Raw genomic sequence first — 16,473 nt, forward strand, 5'->3', positions numbered from 1 at the left:
ATCGCAAAAAAGCTCTCCTTGTCTTTTTACATTGAAATCAACTCCATCAATCTCTAATAACGAAGTTGTTGATGATCATGATTCTGATCTGGACATTATGGTATGTATTTGATTTGCAGTGCAGATACGTTTTTCCATAATTAACTGCATTAGTTAATTTGTTTGTTTAAAAACTGATCACTTTCATTAAATACTTCCGCTATTGTTTTTGTGCTTCCTTAACACTTATTAATATTTTTTCATTTTTGTGTTTACTGCAGATTGAGAATGAAACAACCTACTCCAATTTGAAAACTAGAGACAAGTAGTAATATTCATCAAGGCAGGAATATTGGCAGAGAAGCAACTAGTCAACCTAGACCCCTTCATCGACAACAACTCCTTGATATCGCTGCAGCAAACATGATTAAATTATATATTTTATTTCATGTATAGGTATATTATAATTTATTACAAACTTGAGTGTACAAATAAAATATTTCAAATACAAATAAAATTTTACAAACGATGAATTGAGTAAATATAAACAGTTTAGTCCATATGACGGTTGTCTAGCAATAAAATTAAACTGGTACTCTTGACATGTAAATACTAGCGTGTAATGGTTAGTGCTGCACGATAACACGATATAATTCGATATGACGATATATTTCAGTGGACGATGTTTTATTTGGTCAGTTTTCAAGTCGATATGAATATCGAAGCCGATATTTTATCGAAATATCGGCTGATTTTATTTTCCAAAAATGGAGTTGTCTATTCTCTTTATTGTAACGAGGTGACAACTCCTGTTTTTCAACCAATATTAACCAATATCTTCTCATATCGTTCATGTTAAAGTCTAACACTATATATCAAAAGAAGACAACTCCAATGTTCGATATTTTTCGATATTCGATATATTTTGAGACCAAATAATCGAATGTACATGCAAAGATATCGTGCAGCACTAGTAATGGTGCTTTCTGACTAGTTATTTTGGTAATAGCAGCTCTGTCACTGTCTTGGGTAGGTGTTGAAGGCGATTATCTCGCTACTACATGGCTGGTAAAGAAGTTATCATCAGAACTCTCCTCGTGGCTCACTATTGCAAAGTTCTGCCGGTTGGCCAAAGATTTGTGCTCGTAAAGGCGTTTTTGTTCCTTTTTTAAAACAGATATATTCTCCTCGTAAGTAGCTGCGGTCACTTCTACCTCAATTTCCAGACCTCCCTGAATGATTGGTGATCTTCTAAGAATGACATATACCACCCTTGCAGTCATTGTGCTTGCGTGTATGATGAAAAATCTCTCTCACACTAAAACAAATAATGAAGCGGTAGAGATGGAAAAATAAATATTGCGTTTTACCGAAGAACCAAAGTAAAATTCAACTAATTTAGTAAATGGTTTTGAAAAAATTCATTACTTACCACAAATTGTTGGTTCATCAAAGGCCTCCAAATCTATGAATATTTGTGAAAACCTCTGAACGCAGCAAAAAATTTATAACTTAGCATGATCGACCCGTAGTTGTAAGCTAAATGGAAAATGAAACACGCAATGTGCGCATGCGTAGGGTTAATTTTATTGCTAGACGTCATAGAATTAACTCTTCATAGACAGTGACAGTTTTCAGCCGTGAATAAATTAATCCGCGAATATGCATGAAATGGCAATTTTCGCGAAATTCAACTCCGCGAATAAATTCATCCTGTAGGGTATATCACGAGACCTCAGTGCTGTTCATATATCATGAGACCTCAGTGTTGTTCATATATCATAAGACCTCAGTGTTGATACTTACTAATTAATTGTTAATACCTGGCTAATCCCACGACCAAACGAGCGGATGCGAAGTTTGGGAGTTTTTATGATAAATGCATGTGCACACAACTTACAAAAATTATTCATCAACAATGAGACGAACCCTTGTTTTGAAATCTCATCAACAAATTTAACCATCGTTTTGTAGAGTCGTTAAAGTATAATAACGATACAAAACACATTTAAACCTATTTAAATATGTTACCAAGTCTTTGTAAACCGTCGGCATTATCTTAAAACTTACCCATCTGATCGGATTATACACAAATAGACAGATTAATTTGGACGAAAATTGCCACAAAACGCTTGAAAAGCTTGGTTTAATAAAAGTTAAGACCGGCCTATGATACGCCAATAAAGCCGTGTGGCAGATAGTAGAACTATTTAGCAGTGCGCATTTCACCAGAAACCCATGCTCATTTCACCAGTCTATGGCATTGTTTACATGTAATCGAATTTATTCGAAGGTTTCTGTAATGAACGTAGACCGTTTGAGGCATAGACCGAATTACAGGTACGAAATTGCGGTACACAGTTTATCAGCCTATGTTTTTTGTCCAATCACCGAAGGTTTCATTATTTAAAACTTTAGCCGAAAATATTTACAACTTATGTACAAGCTAGGGCCGAACTACAACGCCCCTTTATGACAAGAACATTTTTTATTTTAGTTGCTGCAGTTTGCAGAGAACTTTCAGGCGCGTGAACGCTCATACTTGCTTTCTGTTAACGATCGCTATCAAAACCATTCTACATTCAACGCAACCAACTTTCAAACTGTGTATAGTACACAGTAGCTTGCCATTTTACTTCTACTTTTGCATTTCAGAGTTATAATAAACATATTTCCTTATCGTTGTTGGTAAAATACATACATTACAGTAGGTTAGGCCTACAGCTTAAATTAATATTTTTTATCGTTGTAAAACAGGTTTGAGATAGTAGTAGATTAGGTGTGATTTTTTGTGTGATTAGGTGTGATTTATTATTGTATTAAACCAAGCTTTTCAAGCTATTTCTAGAACATTTCTATTTCAAACAAGTCTCATTTACACTATACTCTGTCAATTCCTGCTGAGAACTACTTTTTCAACAACCAACAGTACCCTTTCTTTTTTCCATTATCACTTTGGTCGTGGGCTGTATGACAGTGGAATTTCTAGTTTATTAATTCATCAAATATTTTCAAATAGGAGAAAGTGTTTTCTTTCTGTAGGAGGAAACCTGGTCACTTGCTTACATATTGATTTATGAAATGAGCATTATGTCACGCTAGCACATCCCTTTTCTTCGCTTAGTTGTGTTTGTGACAGTTAACAGTTGTGTTGGCTGCTATTCATAATACGATACAAACCAACTTCAGCAAGGCGCTTTGTGCCTAATGCCATGGTTAGGTTATTAGGCAAACTGACTAGCTTCAGTTGATTTCTTTTTTATTTTCGTGTACAGCTGCCTGTCTGCTGTAAACTGTTGTTCAAATGCAAAACTGACCAATGTGCTGCTCTTTTTCAGTTACTGGCTTTTATGTATGGATGGAAAACGTTTTATCATCAAGGTGAGTGCATCGTATATTATTAATAAGTGTAGAAACTTGTCAAATGTGACCATATTGTATAATATATGAGAAGAGATATATGAAAGTGAATATAAATATGACCATATTGTATAATATATGAGTAGGGATATCATATAAGAGTGAAAATAAATATCTACATAAAGTTTCATTGGTCGCACGCCATATATACACTGTATAGTGTCATCATCCCTCAAAACAATTGATCATATAAATAGTGTCAGCATTCCTCGAAACAATAGGTCATATATATAGTGTCAGCATTCCTCGAAACAATGTGTCATATATATATAGTGTCAGCATCCCTCAAAACAATGGATCATATATATAGTTTCAGCATCCCTCAAAACAATGGATCATATATATAGTGTCAGCATTCCTCGAAATAATGTCTCATATATATAGTGTCAGCATTCCTCCAAACAATGGATCATATATATAGTGTCAGCATTCCTCGAAACAATGGATCATATATATAGTGTCAGCATTCCTCGAAACAATTGATCATATATATAGTGTCAGCATTCCTCGAAACAATGGATCATATATATAGTATCAGCATCCCTCAAAACAATGGATCATATATATAGCGTCAGCATCCCTCGAAACAATGGGTCATATGTGTAGTGTCAGCATCTCTCGAAACAATGGATCATATATATAGTGTCAGCATCCCTCAAAACAATGGATCATATGTATAGTGTCAGCATCCCTCAAAACAATGGATCATATATATAGTGTCAGCATCCCTCAAAACAATGGATCATGTATATAGTGTTAGCATTCCTCCAAACAATTGATCATAAATATAGTGTCAGCATTCCTCGAAACAATGGATCATATATATAGTATCAGCATCCCTCGAAACAATGGATCATATGTATAGTGTCAGCATCCTTCGAAACAGTGACTCATATGTATAGTGTCAGCATCCCTTGAAACAATTGATCATATATATAGTGTCAGCATTCCTCGAAACAATGTCTCATATATATAGTGTTAGCACCCCTCCAAACAATGGGTCATAATTATAGTGTCAGCATCATTCGAAACAATGGCTCATAATTATAGTGTCATGTCTCGTATATAGTTTCCATGACTTCATATAACTAACAAAACGTTAGCTCAAATCCTGGCTTGTAAATAAAAACTCTTCAATTGGACTCCTCACAAGTCACAGTTTGACCATATAAGAATATGTAGACAACTCGAATGAGTTAATCTTATGACCAAAGAGTGGGTAGTTTGTGTTTTTGTATTCATGGCTTGTTGTTGATGTATTTATTACCTCTGATCAGTGTGTTTTATCAGAAGGACAAGGTCATGCGAGGTTAATGGCATGATACTGTATGCATATGTAAATATTGTCTCTCCTAGTTTAATTCATCTGTTGTATCTTACATATGCTAGTCATAGGTTTAAAATAAGTCAACTTATTCACGCGATGCAGGGCATGAAACGGGTGAGGAAATGCAGCCATACATGATGGAACTTGGGCAAAAGCTAAGCAAGGTGGGCGAATTTTACCTTCAGTATTTATTGACTTAAAGGTGCAGCAATACTTAGTGTTTATTACCATAGAGGTGCAGCAATACTCAGTGTTTATTACTATAGAGGTGCAGCAATACTCAGTGTTTATTACCATAGAGGTGCAGCAATACTCAGTGTTTATTACCATAGAGATGCAGCAATACTTAGTATTTATTACCATAGAGATGCAGCAATACTCAGTGTTTATTACCATAGAGATGCTGCAATACTCAGTGTTTATTGCCATAAAGGTGCAGTAATACTCAGTGTTTATTACTATAGAGGTGCAGCAATACTCAGTGTTTATTACCATAGAGGTGCAGCAATACTCAGTGTTTATTACCATAGAGATGCAGCAATACTTAGTATGTATTACCATAGAGATGCAGCAATACTCAGTGTTTATTGCCATAAAGGTGCAGTAATACTCAGTGTTTATTACTATAGAGGTGCAGCAATACTCAGTGTTTATTACCATAGAGGTGCAGCAATACTCAGTGTTTATTACCATAGAGATGCAGCAATACTTAGTATGTATTACCATAGAGATGCAGCAATACTTAGTGTTTATTGCCATAAAGGTGCAGCGATACTTAGTATGTATTACCATAGAGGTACAGCAATATTTTGTATGTACATTTTCCTTCTTATAACTGACATCCTTGCCGGGTTTTCAGATATGCCGAGCTGGATTCTTCAACCAGTTTTGTAGCTAACCTCATGGGGATTGACATCCTCACTGTCTCACAGTATCGCTGCTATTCACCTCTTATACGCGTTTAGTATTGATTTTTACTGAAGTTTATTTAGCTCGCTGACTCACTGGCAGGGTTACTGGCATAGACTTTGATAAACTTAGGCATGCGATGGTTTCAGCTTATCAAACACCTCTTATGTGAGTCACATCATCAAGCCCATGCTCTTAAAAATGCTCTAAACTTATGAACTTCCACTAGTCTGTAACCATGCTTGATTGGCCAGCTAATCTAACAGTTCATGGCTTCTCTTCTCAGTACCAGCCATCAAGGCTGCACCTCAAGTAACTGCGCAACAAAGCTAGATTTTTGTTTTAAAGAATTCTTAAAAATATCTATGCCTTCGGGTTATAGTTAGTTTGGAGAATACAAATATTCCTTTACTAGTATCATCGGAGTAAAATGATACCTTTACTAGTGTCATCAGAGTAAAATGTTACCCTTCACTAGTGTCATCGGAGTAAAATGTTACCTTTACTAGTATCATCCGAGTAAAATGTTACCTTTACTAGTATCATCCGAGTAAAATGTTACCTTTACTAGTATCATCCGAGTAAAATGTTACCTTTACTAGTATCATCCGAGTAAAATGTTACCTTTACTAGTATCATCTGAGTAAAATGTTACATTTTCTAGTGTCATCAGAGTAAAATGTTACCTTTACTAGTATCATCAGAGTAAAATGTTACCTTTACTAGTGTCATCAGAGTAAAATGTTACCTTTACTAGTGTCATCGGAGTAAAATGTTACCTTCACTAGTGTCATCAAAATAAAATGATACCTTTACTAGTATCATCAGAGTAAAATGATACCTTTACTAGTATCATCAGAGTAAAATGTTACCTTTACTAGTGTCATCAAAGTAAATTGTTACCTTCACTAGTATCATCGAAGTGAAATGTTACCTTTACTAGTATCATCAGAGTAAAATGTTACCTTCACTAGTATCATCAGAGCATAATGTTGCTTTCACTAGTATCATCAGAGTAAAATGATACCTTTACTAGTATCATCAAAGTAAAATGATACCTTTACTAGTATCATTAGAGTAAAATGTTACCTTTACTAGTATCATCAGAGTAAAATGTTACCTTTACTAGTATCATCAAAGTAAAATGTTACCTTGACTAGTATCATCAGAGTAAAATGTTACATTTACTAGTATCATCAGAGTAAAATGTTACCTTTACTAGTGTCATCAAAGTAAATTGTTACCTTCACTAGTATCATCGAAGTGAAATGTTACCTTCACTAGTGTCATCAGAGTAAAATGATACCTTAACTAGTATCATCGCAGTAAAATGTTACCTTTACTAGTATCATCCGAGTAAAATGTTACCTTTACTAGTATCATCCGAGTAAAATGTTACCTTTACTAGTATCATCTGAGTAAAATGTTACATTTTCTAGTGTCATCAGAGTAAAATGTTACCTTTACTAGTATCATCAGAGTAAAATGTTACCTTTACTAGTGTCATCAGAGTAAAATGTTACCTTTACTAGTGTCATCGGAGTAAAATGTTACCTTCACTAGTGTCATCAAAATAAAATGATACCTTTACTAGTATCATCAGAGTAAAATGATACCTTTACTAGTATCATCAGAGTAAAATGTTACCTTTACTAGTGTCATCAAAGTAAATTGTTACCTTCACTAGTATCATCGAAGTGAAATGTTACCTTTACTAGTATCATCAGAGTAAAATGTTACCTTCACTAGTATCATCAGAGCATAATGTTGCTTTCACTAGTATCATCAGAGTAAAATGATACCTTTACTAGTATCATCAAAGTAAAATGATACCTTTACTAGTATCATTAGAGTAAAATGTTACCTTTACTAGTATCATCAGAGTAAAATGTTACCTTTACTAGTATCATCAAAGTAAAATGTTACCTTGACTAGTATCATCAGAGTAAAATGTTACATTTACTAGTATCATCAGAGTAAAATGTTACCTTTACTAGTGTCATCAAAGTAAATTGTTACCTTCACTAGTATCATCGAAGTGAAATGTTACCTTCACTAGTGTCATCAGAGTAAAATGATACCTTAACTAGTATCATCGCAGTAAAATGTTACCTTTACTAGTATCATCAGAGTAAAATTTTACCTTTACTAGTATCATCAGAGTAAAATGTTACCTTCACTAGTGTCATCAGAGTAAAATGTTACCTTTACTAGTGTCATCAGAGTAAAATGTTACCTTTACTAGTGTCATCGGAGTAAAATGTTACCTTCACTAGTATCATCGAAGTAAAATGTTACCTTCACTAGTGTCATCAGAATAAAATGATACCTTTACTAGTATCATCAGAGTAAAATGATACCTTTACTAGTGTCATCAGAGTAAAATGATACCTTTACTAGTATCATCAGAGTAAAATGTTACCTTTACTAGTATCATCAGAGTAAAATGATACCTTCACTAGTATCATCAGAGTAAAATGATACTTTTACTAGTATCATCAGAGTAAAATGATACCTTTACTAGTATCGTCGGAGTAAAATGTTGCATTAACTAGTATCATCAGAGTAAAATGTTACATTTACTAGTGTCATCAGAGTAAAATGTTACCTTTACTAGTATCATCAGAGTAAAATGTTACCTTTACTAGTATCATCAGAGTAAAATTTTACCTTTACTAGTATCATCAGAGTAAAATGATACCTTTACTAGTATCATCAGAGTAAAATGATACCTTCACTAGTATCATCAGAGTAAAATGATACTTTTACTAGTATCATCAGAGTAAAATGATACCTTTACTAGTATCGTCGGAGTAAAATGTTGCATTAACTAGTATCATCAGAGTAAAATGTTACATTTACTAGTGTCATCAGAGTAAAATGTTACCTTTACTAGTATCATCAGAGTAAAATGTTACCTTTACTAGTATCATCAGAGTAAAATGTTACCTTTACTAGTATCATCCGAGCATAATGTTGCTTTTACTAGTATCATCAGAGTAAAATGATACCTTTACTAGTATCATCAGAGTAAAATGTTACCTTTATTAGTATCATCAGAGTAAAATATTCCCTTTATTAGTATCATCAGAGTAAAATATTCCCTTTATTAGTATCATCAGAGTAAAATGTTGCTTTTACTAGTATCATCAGAGTAAAATGATACCTTTATTAGTATCATCAGAGTAAAATATTCCCTTTATTAGTATCATCAGAGTAAAATGTTGCTTTTACTAGTATCATCCGAGTAAAATGTTGCTTTTACTAGTATCATCAGAGTAAAATGTTACCTTTACTAGTATCATCAGAGTAAAATGTTACCTGTACTAGTATCATCAGAGTAAAATATTGCAAGATATCGCAATATATATTTGATATATCGCATATATATCAAGATAGATTGCCTGTATCTTGATATAGGCAACATCTTGATACAGGCAATGGTGATCTTGCAATGACGCTTAGACTCTCTGGAGCCATCATCAAATGTGTCTATTAATTTGCTTTTTACAATTATTAGAAGTCGAATAAAACTTTACTTCGCTCATCATTCACAGAAAAGCTGAGGACTTGAATAAGGGTGCAATAACTGTAATATCAACTCTACGTATAATAATGGATTGAATAAGGGTGCAATACCTGTAACATCAACTCTACTTATAATAATGGTTTGACTATATAATCACATATTTTCAAGTTACATGTGTAATGATGAGTCATTGTTTTAATTATCACCTACATCTTATGTTAGAGGTCTGGTGCTTTATAGCTTATTCCTAATTTATGTGATATTTGTATTACCTAACAATAGTTCATCAATAACATGAGATTGTAAGTTGGATTTTATCAAGAGACTGGTTGAACTCATGCATTTCAAGCACTGATATTTTGTAGACCCGAGATAACTTTGAGTCAACAAGGTCTGAAGTCACTCAACTCATGACAAAAATGTTGGAGGTGAGACAGTGCTCTATTTTCCACAAAAAGATTGTTACTCATGCTGTTTTTAGGGTTGTAGCAATACTAGTGCTTTAGTCTCCTTAGTTATGTATAATTAAAATACTTGCTGCTCATACCTGCTACTTAAACTATGTTAACTTAGCATCTGTTGTTTGTCTATCTGTCTAGAAATCAGCTGAAGAAGTGTCAAGCACAGGCAACAAGATGTTTACTAGACAAGGCTATCTCTATACTATGGAAAAAAGTAAGTGGGTCAGTCATGAGTAACAATGAAAAACAATGCGTAACTGTGCTTGTTTTACCATTTGCTAAAGACTAGAAAGACATTGTTTTATCTCCTTGTTGATTATTCAGTTTTATTCAGTATTTACAGAGTCAAGAAGCAGTTTTAAAATTACATTTATGAACGTTACATCTATGAATGATATATCTATGAATGCATCGACTTTTTGCTGAGTCAAGTTCTTGTTGCATTCATATAAACTAACTACAAGAAAAGCTGACCTTTAACGGAAGCCGTTAGAACGTGTCCGATTATTATACTTATTATTACAGTTATTGTAGTTTTAATCTCAATACAGTGGCATTTAAACAGCTGATAAGTTTTTTATTTTGAATTCCAGTTGCGTTTTAGGTGATTATAGAAGAAGCTTATTTGTGCTAAAGAAAATTTGATAAAGCTCTTGGGGAGATGAATTAACATCTCTAATGGAATTGTTAGTGTGCGACTACTTCCATAATAGTTAAATAAAATTTGTCAATATGTTAAAACTGTATCATAAGTTTCAAGTTGTTTAAAGCAGTTTCTGTTTGCTGTTCAATTAAATAGGCCAATGCTTCTTAGAACTTGTAGATTCAAATTTCTAGTTGAAGCTCTTACCCCTTCTCCCAACCCACAGGCAGCAAAAGGGCTAAAATACAACTCAAACTTCTGGTTCCAAAAGCTCTTGAATAGCCTTAAGCTACATGCAGTTTTTACAAAAAGTGGCAAACTGGAAATTTCTATCAAAAAAATTTTGAGAAACCTTTAACCGTATGGTCTTAGGTCTCGTCTCCATCCGCCATTAGAGAGTCTTAAGTATTGTCTCTATCCGCCATTAGAGAGTCTTAGGTCTTGTCTCTATCTGCCATTAGAGAGTCTTAGGTCTTGTCTCTATCTGCCATTAGAGAGTCTTAGGTCTTGTCTCTATCTGCCATTAGAGAGTCTTAAGTATTGTCTCTATCCGCCATTAGAGAGTCTTAAGTATTTTCTCTATCCGCCATTAGAGAGTCTTAGGTCTTGTCTCTATCTGCCATTAGAGAGTCTTAAGTATTGTCTCTATCTGCCATTGGAGAGTCCTAGGTCTTGTCTCCATCCGCCATTCGAGGGTCTTAGGGTGTATATTAGAGTATTAGAGTTTAGAGTTTTATTGGTCTTAAAGTTTTTTTGCTTCCATTATTAGATCATTGAACTTTTTTCTTTCCATTTCTGATCTTAAATGAGTCGTATTCCATCGGAGGCATGAAAAAGTATCACTTGTATTTAGTATTATTAATGGTAAGTAAAATTGCTAACACTTTTCCTAGCTATCCTGTTAGAGTTACTTACACTGTCTGTAGAAGCCTTAGGAACCATTAGTTGGAACAAATATTTCTGCTCATATCAAAAAGAAGCCAAGATATTCACGATGATACCTTTTCACCAAACAACAAGCAACCCTGGAAAGCTGGTAAGCTCTCGTTGATGCTTTCTTTACATAGCTCTCCTACATTACATACTGTTTGTTATCACCTACATTACATACTGTTTGTTATCACTTCCTACATTACATACTGTCTGTTATCACCTCCTACATTACATACTGTTTGTTATCACCTCCTACATTACATACTGTTTGTTATCACCTCCTACATTACATACTGTTTGTTATCACCTCCTACATTACATACTGTTTGTTATCACCTCCTACATTACATACTGTTTGTTATCACCTCCTACATTACATACTGTTTGTTATCACCTCCTATATTACATACTGTTTGTTATCACCTCCTACATTACATACTGTTTGTTATCACCTCCTACATTACATACTGTTTGTTATCACTTCCTACATTACATACTGTTTGTTATCACTTCCTACATTACATACTGTTTGATATCACCTCCTACATTACATACTGTCTGTTATCACCTCCTACATTACATACTGTTTGTTATCATCTCCTACATTACATACTGTTTGATATCACCTCCTACATTACATACTGTTTGTTATCACCTCCTACATTACATACTGTCTGTTATCACCTCCTACATTACATACTGTTTGTTATCACCTCCTACATTACATACTGTTTGATATCACCTCCTACATTACATACTGTTTGTTATCACCTCCTACATTACACACTGTTTGTTATCACCTCCTACATTACATACTGTTTGTTATCACCTCCTACATTACATACTGTTTGTTATCACTTCCTACATTACATACTGTTTGTTATCACCTCCTACATTACATACTGTTTGTTATCATCTCCTACATTACATACTGTTTGTTATCACCTCCTACATTACATACTGTTTGATATCACCTCCTACATTACATACTGTTTGTTATCACCTCCTACATTACATACTGTTTGATATCACCTCCTACATTACATACTGTTTGTTATCACCTCCTACATTACATACTGTTTGTTATCACCTCCTACATTACATACTGTTTGATATCACCTCCCACATTACATAGTGCTTGTTATCACCTACATTACATACTGTTTGTTATCACCTCCTACATTACATACTGTTTGTTATCACCTCCTACATTACATACTGTTTGATATCACCCACATTACATAGTGCTTGTTATCACCTACATTACATACTGTTTGTTATCACCTCCTACATCACGTAGGTATTCGCATCCAGCTTGAACGATTGCTGGCTATGGTTACTGTTTTTATAGAACTTGACTCCAGACACCATGGTACTTGACTCATGTACCAGGAAAGCAACAGATGCTATAGATAGAAGATTCTGTTTTGATATTGCTATTAAAGACAGGTTGGTTCCCTTTACTTTATTAGGCTAAGTTAGTTTACATAGTTGCCATCAAACCTCTAATTGAACGCCACCCTAATTTTAACACCACTCCTAATAGAACACCGTTATAGGAGAAGGGCTGAACAGTATAGCTCCACTCTTTAATTAAACACAACCTCTATTTGACCGCCACTTTGACTATCTTTGATCTTTATGAACCAATAATGGCAAGTGATCAGTAGAAAAGTGCCCACAAAATAGTACTAATAATGACACGGTTACATCAATAACAATTAATTATTTTGTCGTTGCTGTGGTGGTTGCCACGATTTTAGTGACGGTGTACCTGAGATGATCGATTGTCGCAATCATCAGAACTACACTCTGATTCAAAGTCATTAAGGTCTAAATCTGACACACGGTCTTCAGATTTGTCCATTATGTGGTTTACAATCTCACCTGAAAACTTAAAAACTTTCTGATGAACGACGGGAATACTTTTCAGGAATACCATACGATGCAATAGCAGCCACTGTTGTGCGTATTGAAGTTTGTTTTTCAACTCCAAAGTGTTACAGTTTTGTCTTTAAAACGTTGAACGCGACCCAACCAAAATTATTAATAGCCGTTTATTAATAGCCGTATTAGTCTATTATTGTTTACTCCGAGTAGTGCCTCGTTTAACTCAGCCTGATACTTCGACATATATGAATACAATTTGTTAAAATGCTGAGGTCGACAGCATTAAACTTGTTCTGCCCCAAGGAGAGTGAGAAATATAGGCAACATTAGCACAGCTTCTCTTGAAAAAAGTTTAAATTTGTTTTTCTGAAATTTGGACAAGCTAGTCCAGAAATACAGCCCCACCTTCTATCTGAACGTCCTCTAATAAAACGCAGCTATAGAGGAAGGGTTGAAAAATTCAGTGCAATGGCGTTCAAATGGAGGTTTTACGGTATATTGAACAGTTTGATTTGTCTGACATAGTTAGGCAAAGCGGTTATTTGTATCGCTTGTTAGTGTAGTTAATTTGACAGTACAGCGCACCGCGCCATACGACACTAATTCGTTCCGGTGTTGGCATCTTAAGGCCAAAATGGAAGGGTGTAGAAACCCATAGTAATTATCTAATGCAAACACCCCTTGGTAACAACATCATACCTTTATATACGTAGTGTACATATTAAACATTAGTAATTAAATAGCATATTAACCTTAGTAACTATACTCCCCTACAGTAACTTTTGCGTATTTGGTGGTTGTAATCTGCATAAGTTGTAGCATTACTATGTACAGTACATACCGTATGGAGCTCTTACTTCCGAGACATGTATCACGTAATCTTTGAATTTAATCTATTTTAATTTATCTTACAAAACGCATGCACTTGAAGCACTTGAAGCACTTAAAGCTAAGTTTTAGTATGTATTTTACTAAACTAAACTTTAATTTTGTCATCATCCTAATCTTTATTACCTGTTTCTAGTTTTGTTTTCACTATAACTTACATCTTATTACAAATAATGCTAAACTAGGAGCGAACAAGTATCATATCTCTTCTAGGGGTTGTGGGGAGGTTTAGGACGAATAGCATGTCGGCATCTTCGTTATTCCGACGTATTCAGCATACCGACCGCAAAAGTTAAATTTCGAGAGACATTCTTTTAAATATCGTATAGCGAAAAAATGTCGTTTGAGGTAGGACAGAAAAATATCATGTTCCACATCGTAAGGCGGAAGAATAGTGAAACAAGGACGTCGTAACCTAGGGGTGCACTATACTAGCCAGGCAAATTCACTAACAAGGACGTCGTAACCTAGGGGTGCACTATACTAGCCAGGCAAATTCACTAACAAGTACGTCGTAACCTAGGGGTGCACTATACTAGCCAGGCAAATTCACTAACAAGGACGTCGTAACCTAGGGGTGCACTATACTAGCCAGGCAAATTCACTTAACATTTCTAAGCAGGTTGCTCTGCTTGACATTACTTGCAAAACGAGTTTTACAATACTAACTATGTGAGTGTATTTTGTATTACTAGGTATGTGAGTGTACTTTGTATTACTAGGTATGTAAGTGTACTTTGTATTACTAGGTATGTGAGTGTACTTTGTATTACTAGGTGTGGGAGTGTACTTTGTATTACTAGGTATGTGAGTGTACTTTGTATTACTAGGTATGTAAGTGTACTTTGTATTACTAGGTATGTGAGTGTACTTTGAATTACTAGTTATGTAAGTGTACTTTGTATTACTAGGTATGTGAGTGTACTTTGTATTACTAGGTGTGGGAGTGTACTTTGTATTACTAGGTATGTGAGTGTACTTTGTATTACTAGGTATGTGAGTGTACTTTGTATTACTAGGTATGTGAGTGTACTTTGTATTACTAGGTATGTGAGTGTACTTTGTATTACTAGGTATGTGAGTGTACTTTGTATTACTAGGTATGTGAGTGTACTTTGTATTACTAGGTATGTGAGTGTACTTTGTATTACTAGGTATGTGAGTGTACTTTGTATTACTAGGTATGTGAGTGTACTTTGTATTACTAGGTATGTGAGTGTACTTTGTATTACTAGGTGTGGGAGTGTACTTTGTATTACTAGGTATGTGAGTGTACTTTGAATTACTAGTTATGTAAGTGTACTTTGTATTACTAGGTATGTGAGTGTACTTTGTATTACTAGGTATGTGAGTGTACTTTGTATTACTAGGTGTGGGAGTGTACTTTGTATTACTAGGTATGTGAGTGTACTTTGTATTACTAGGTATGTAAGTGTACTTTGTATTACTAGGTATGTGAGTGTACTTTGAATTACTAGTTATGTAAGTGTACTTTGTATTACTAGGTATGTGAGTGTACTTTGTATTATTGCGTATGTGAGTGTACTTTGTCGGGCCATTGATACTGCTTTAGTACTTGCATTTTTTTGTTGCAAAGGATTTTGCGAATTGGAAGTGGGTGATGCTGCTTTATCCACTTCATCCGCTATATTTTACTCATTGTCTTTTTTTAGACCTAGCCTCATGACCTTGCAAGCTCTTAGCGATGAGGATAGGAGGCACTGGTTGGAGGCTATGGATGGAAAAGAGCCTGTGTATTTCCAGCCAGTCATCAACAAGGACAGTCAGGTACATACATGTAGCATGTCTTTCTTTTTCTCCAGTAGGCCACAATCTGAGTTTATTCTCCATGTTCAGGCTTTACTCATGTATAGTATAATTGAAGCACACACCAGTAGTCTGGCATTATCAAATAGTCAAAGGCATGCAACTAGCTCATTAGGTAGTTGATGATATGGCGAGGTTAGTTTAAAATGTCGAGGTTAGTTTAAAATGTCGCTGTTGGCACATTACGCCGCGATTATTAGTAATATACAGAATATACATAGACCTGTTTTATGTTAATATTGTGTACAAGTAGGTCTGTTGTAGGAGTACAGTATAGATGAGGTAGGGTTTGCATTTGTTCACAAGTGCATAGATGCAGTAGAGACTAGAGGAATCACAGACCAAGGACTCTACAGAGTGGTTGGTGTGAGTTCAAAGGTCAGCAGGCTCATGCAGCAAGGAATAGGTACGTTGATCACCTATCACTAGTTGAATATACCATTTATCCCTAGTTGAATATTCCACCTATCCCTTATTGATTATACCACCTATCCCTTTTCTGTACAGATGCTAAGAGAATAGACAAGCTCAACCTGTCAGACCCTGCATCTGAGTTTGAAGTAAAGACCATCACAAGCTCCTTGAAAAACTATTTTAGAAATTTGTCTGAGCCTCTCATGACCTATAGATTACACCACAAACTCATATCTGCTGCAAGTAAGTTTAA

General features: G+C 34.7%; 1 protein-coding gene across 1 annotated transcript in view; it reads left to right on the forward strand.

The window, feature by feature from the left end:
• Nucleotides 1-16,473, forward strand: part of LOC137401884 (rho GTPase-activating protein 26-like) — a 76,024-nt gene that overhangs the window by 28,797 nt on the left and 30,754 nt on the right. Inside the window, exons 7-15 of the mRNA XM_068088357.1 lie at nt 3,318-3,360; nt 4,829-4,890; nt 9,530-9,592; nt 9,764-9,839; nt 11,195-11,304; nt 12,553-12,650; nt 15,653-15,767; nt 16,071-16,212; nt 16,314-16,463. Coding sequence (XP_067944458.1) covers nt 3,318-3,360; nt 4,829-4,890; nt 9,530-9,592; nt 9,764-9,839; nt 11,195-11,304; nt 12,553-12,650; nt 15,653-15,767; nt 16,071-16,212; nt 16,314-16,463 — 859 coding nt within the window. The remainder of the gene's footprint in view (nt 1-3,317; nt 3,361-4,828; nt 4,891-9,529; nt 9,593-9,763; nt 9,840-11,194; nt 11,305-12,552; nt 12,651-15,652; nt 15,768-16,070; nt 16,213-16,313; nt 16,464-16,473) is intronic.

Source organism: Watersipora subatra, chromosome 8 (assembly GCF_963576615.1).
Source record: "Watersipora subatra chromosome 8, tzWatSuba1.1, whole genome shotgun sequence".
NCBI lineage: Eukaryota > Metazoa > Bryozoa > Gymnolaemata > Cheilostomatida > Watersiporidae > Watersipora > Watersipora subatra.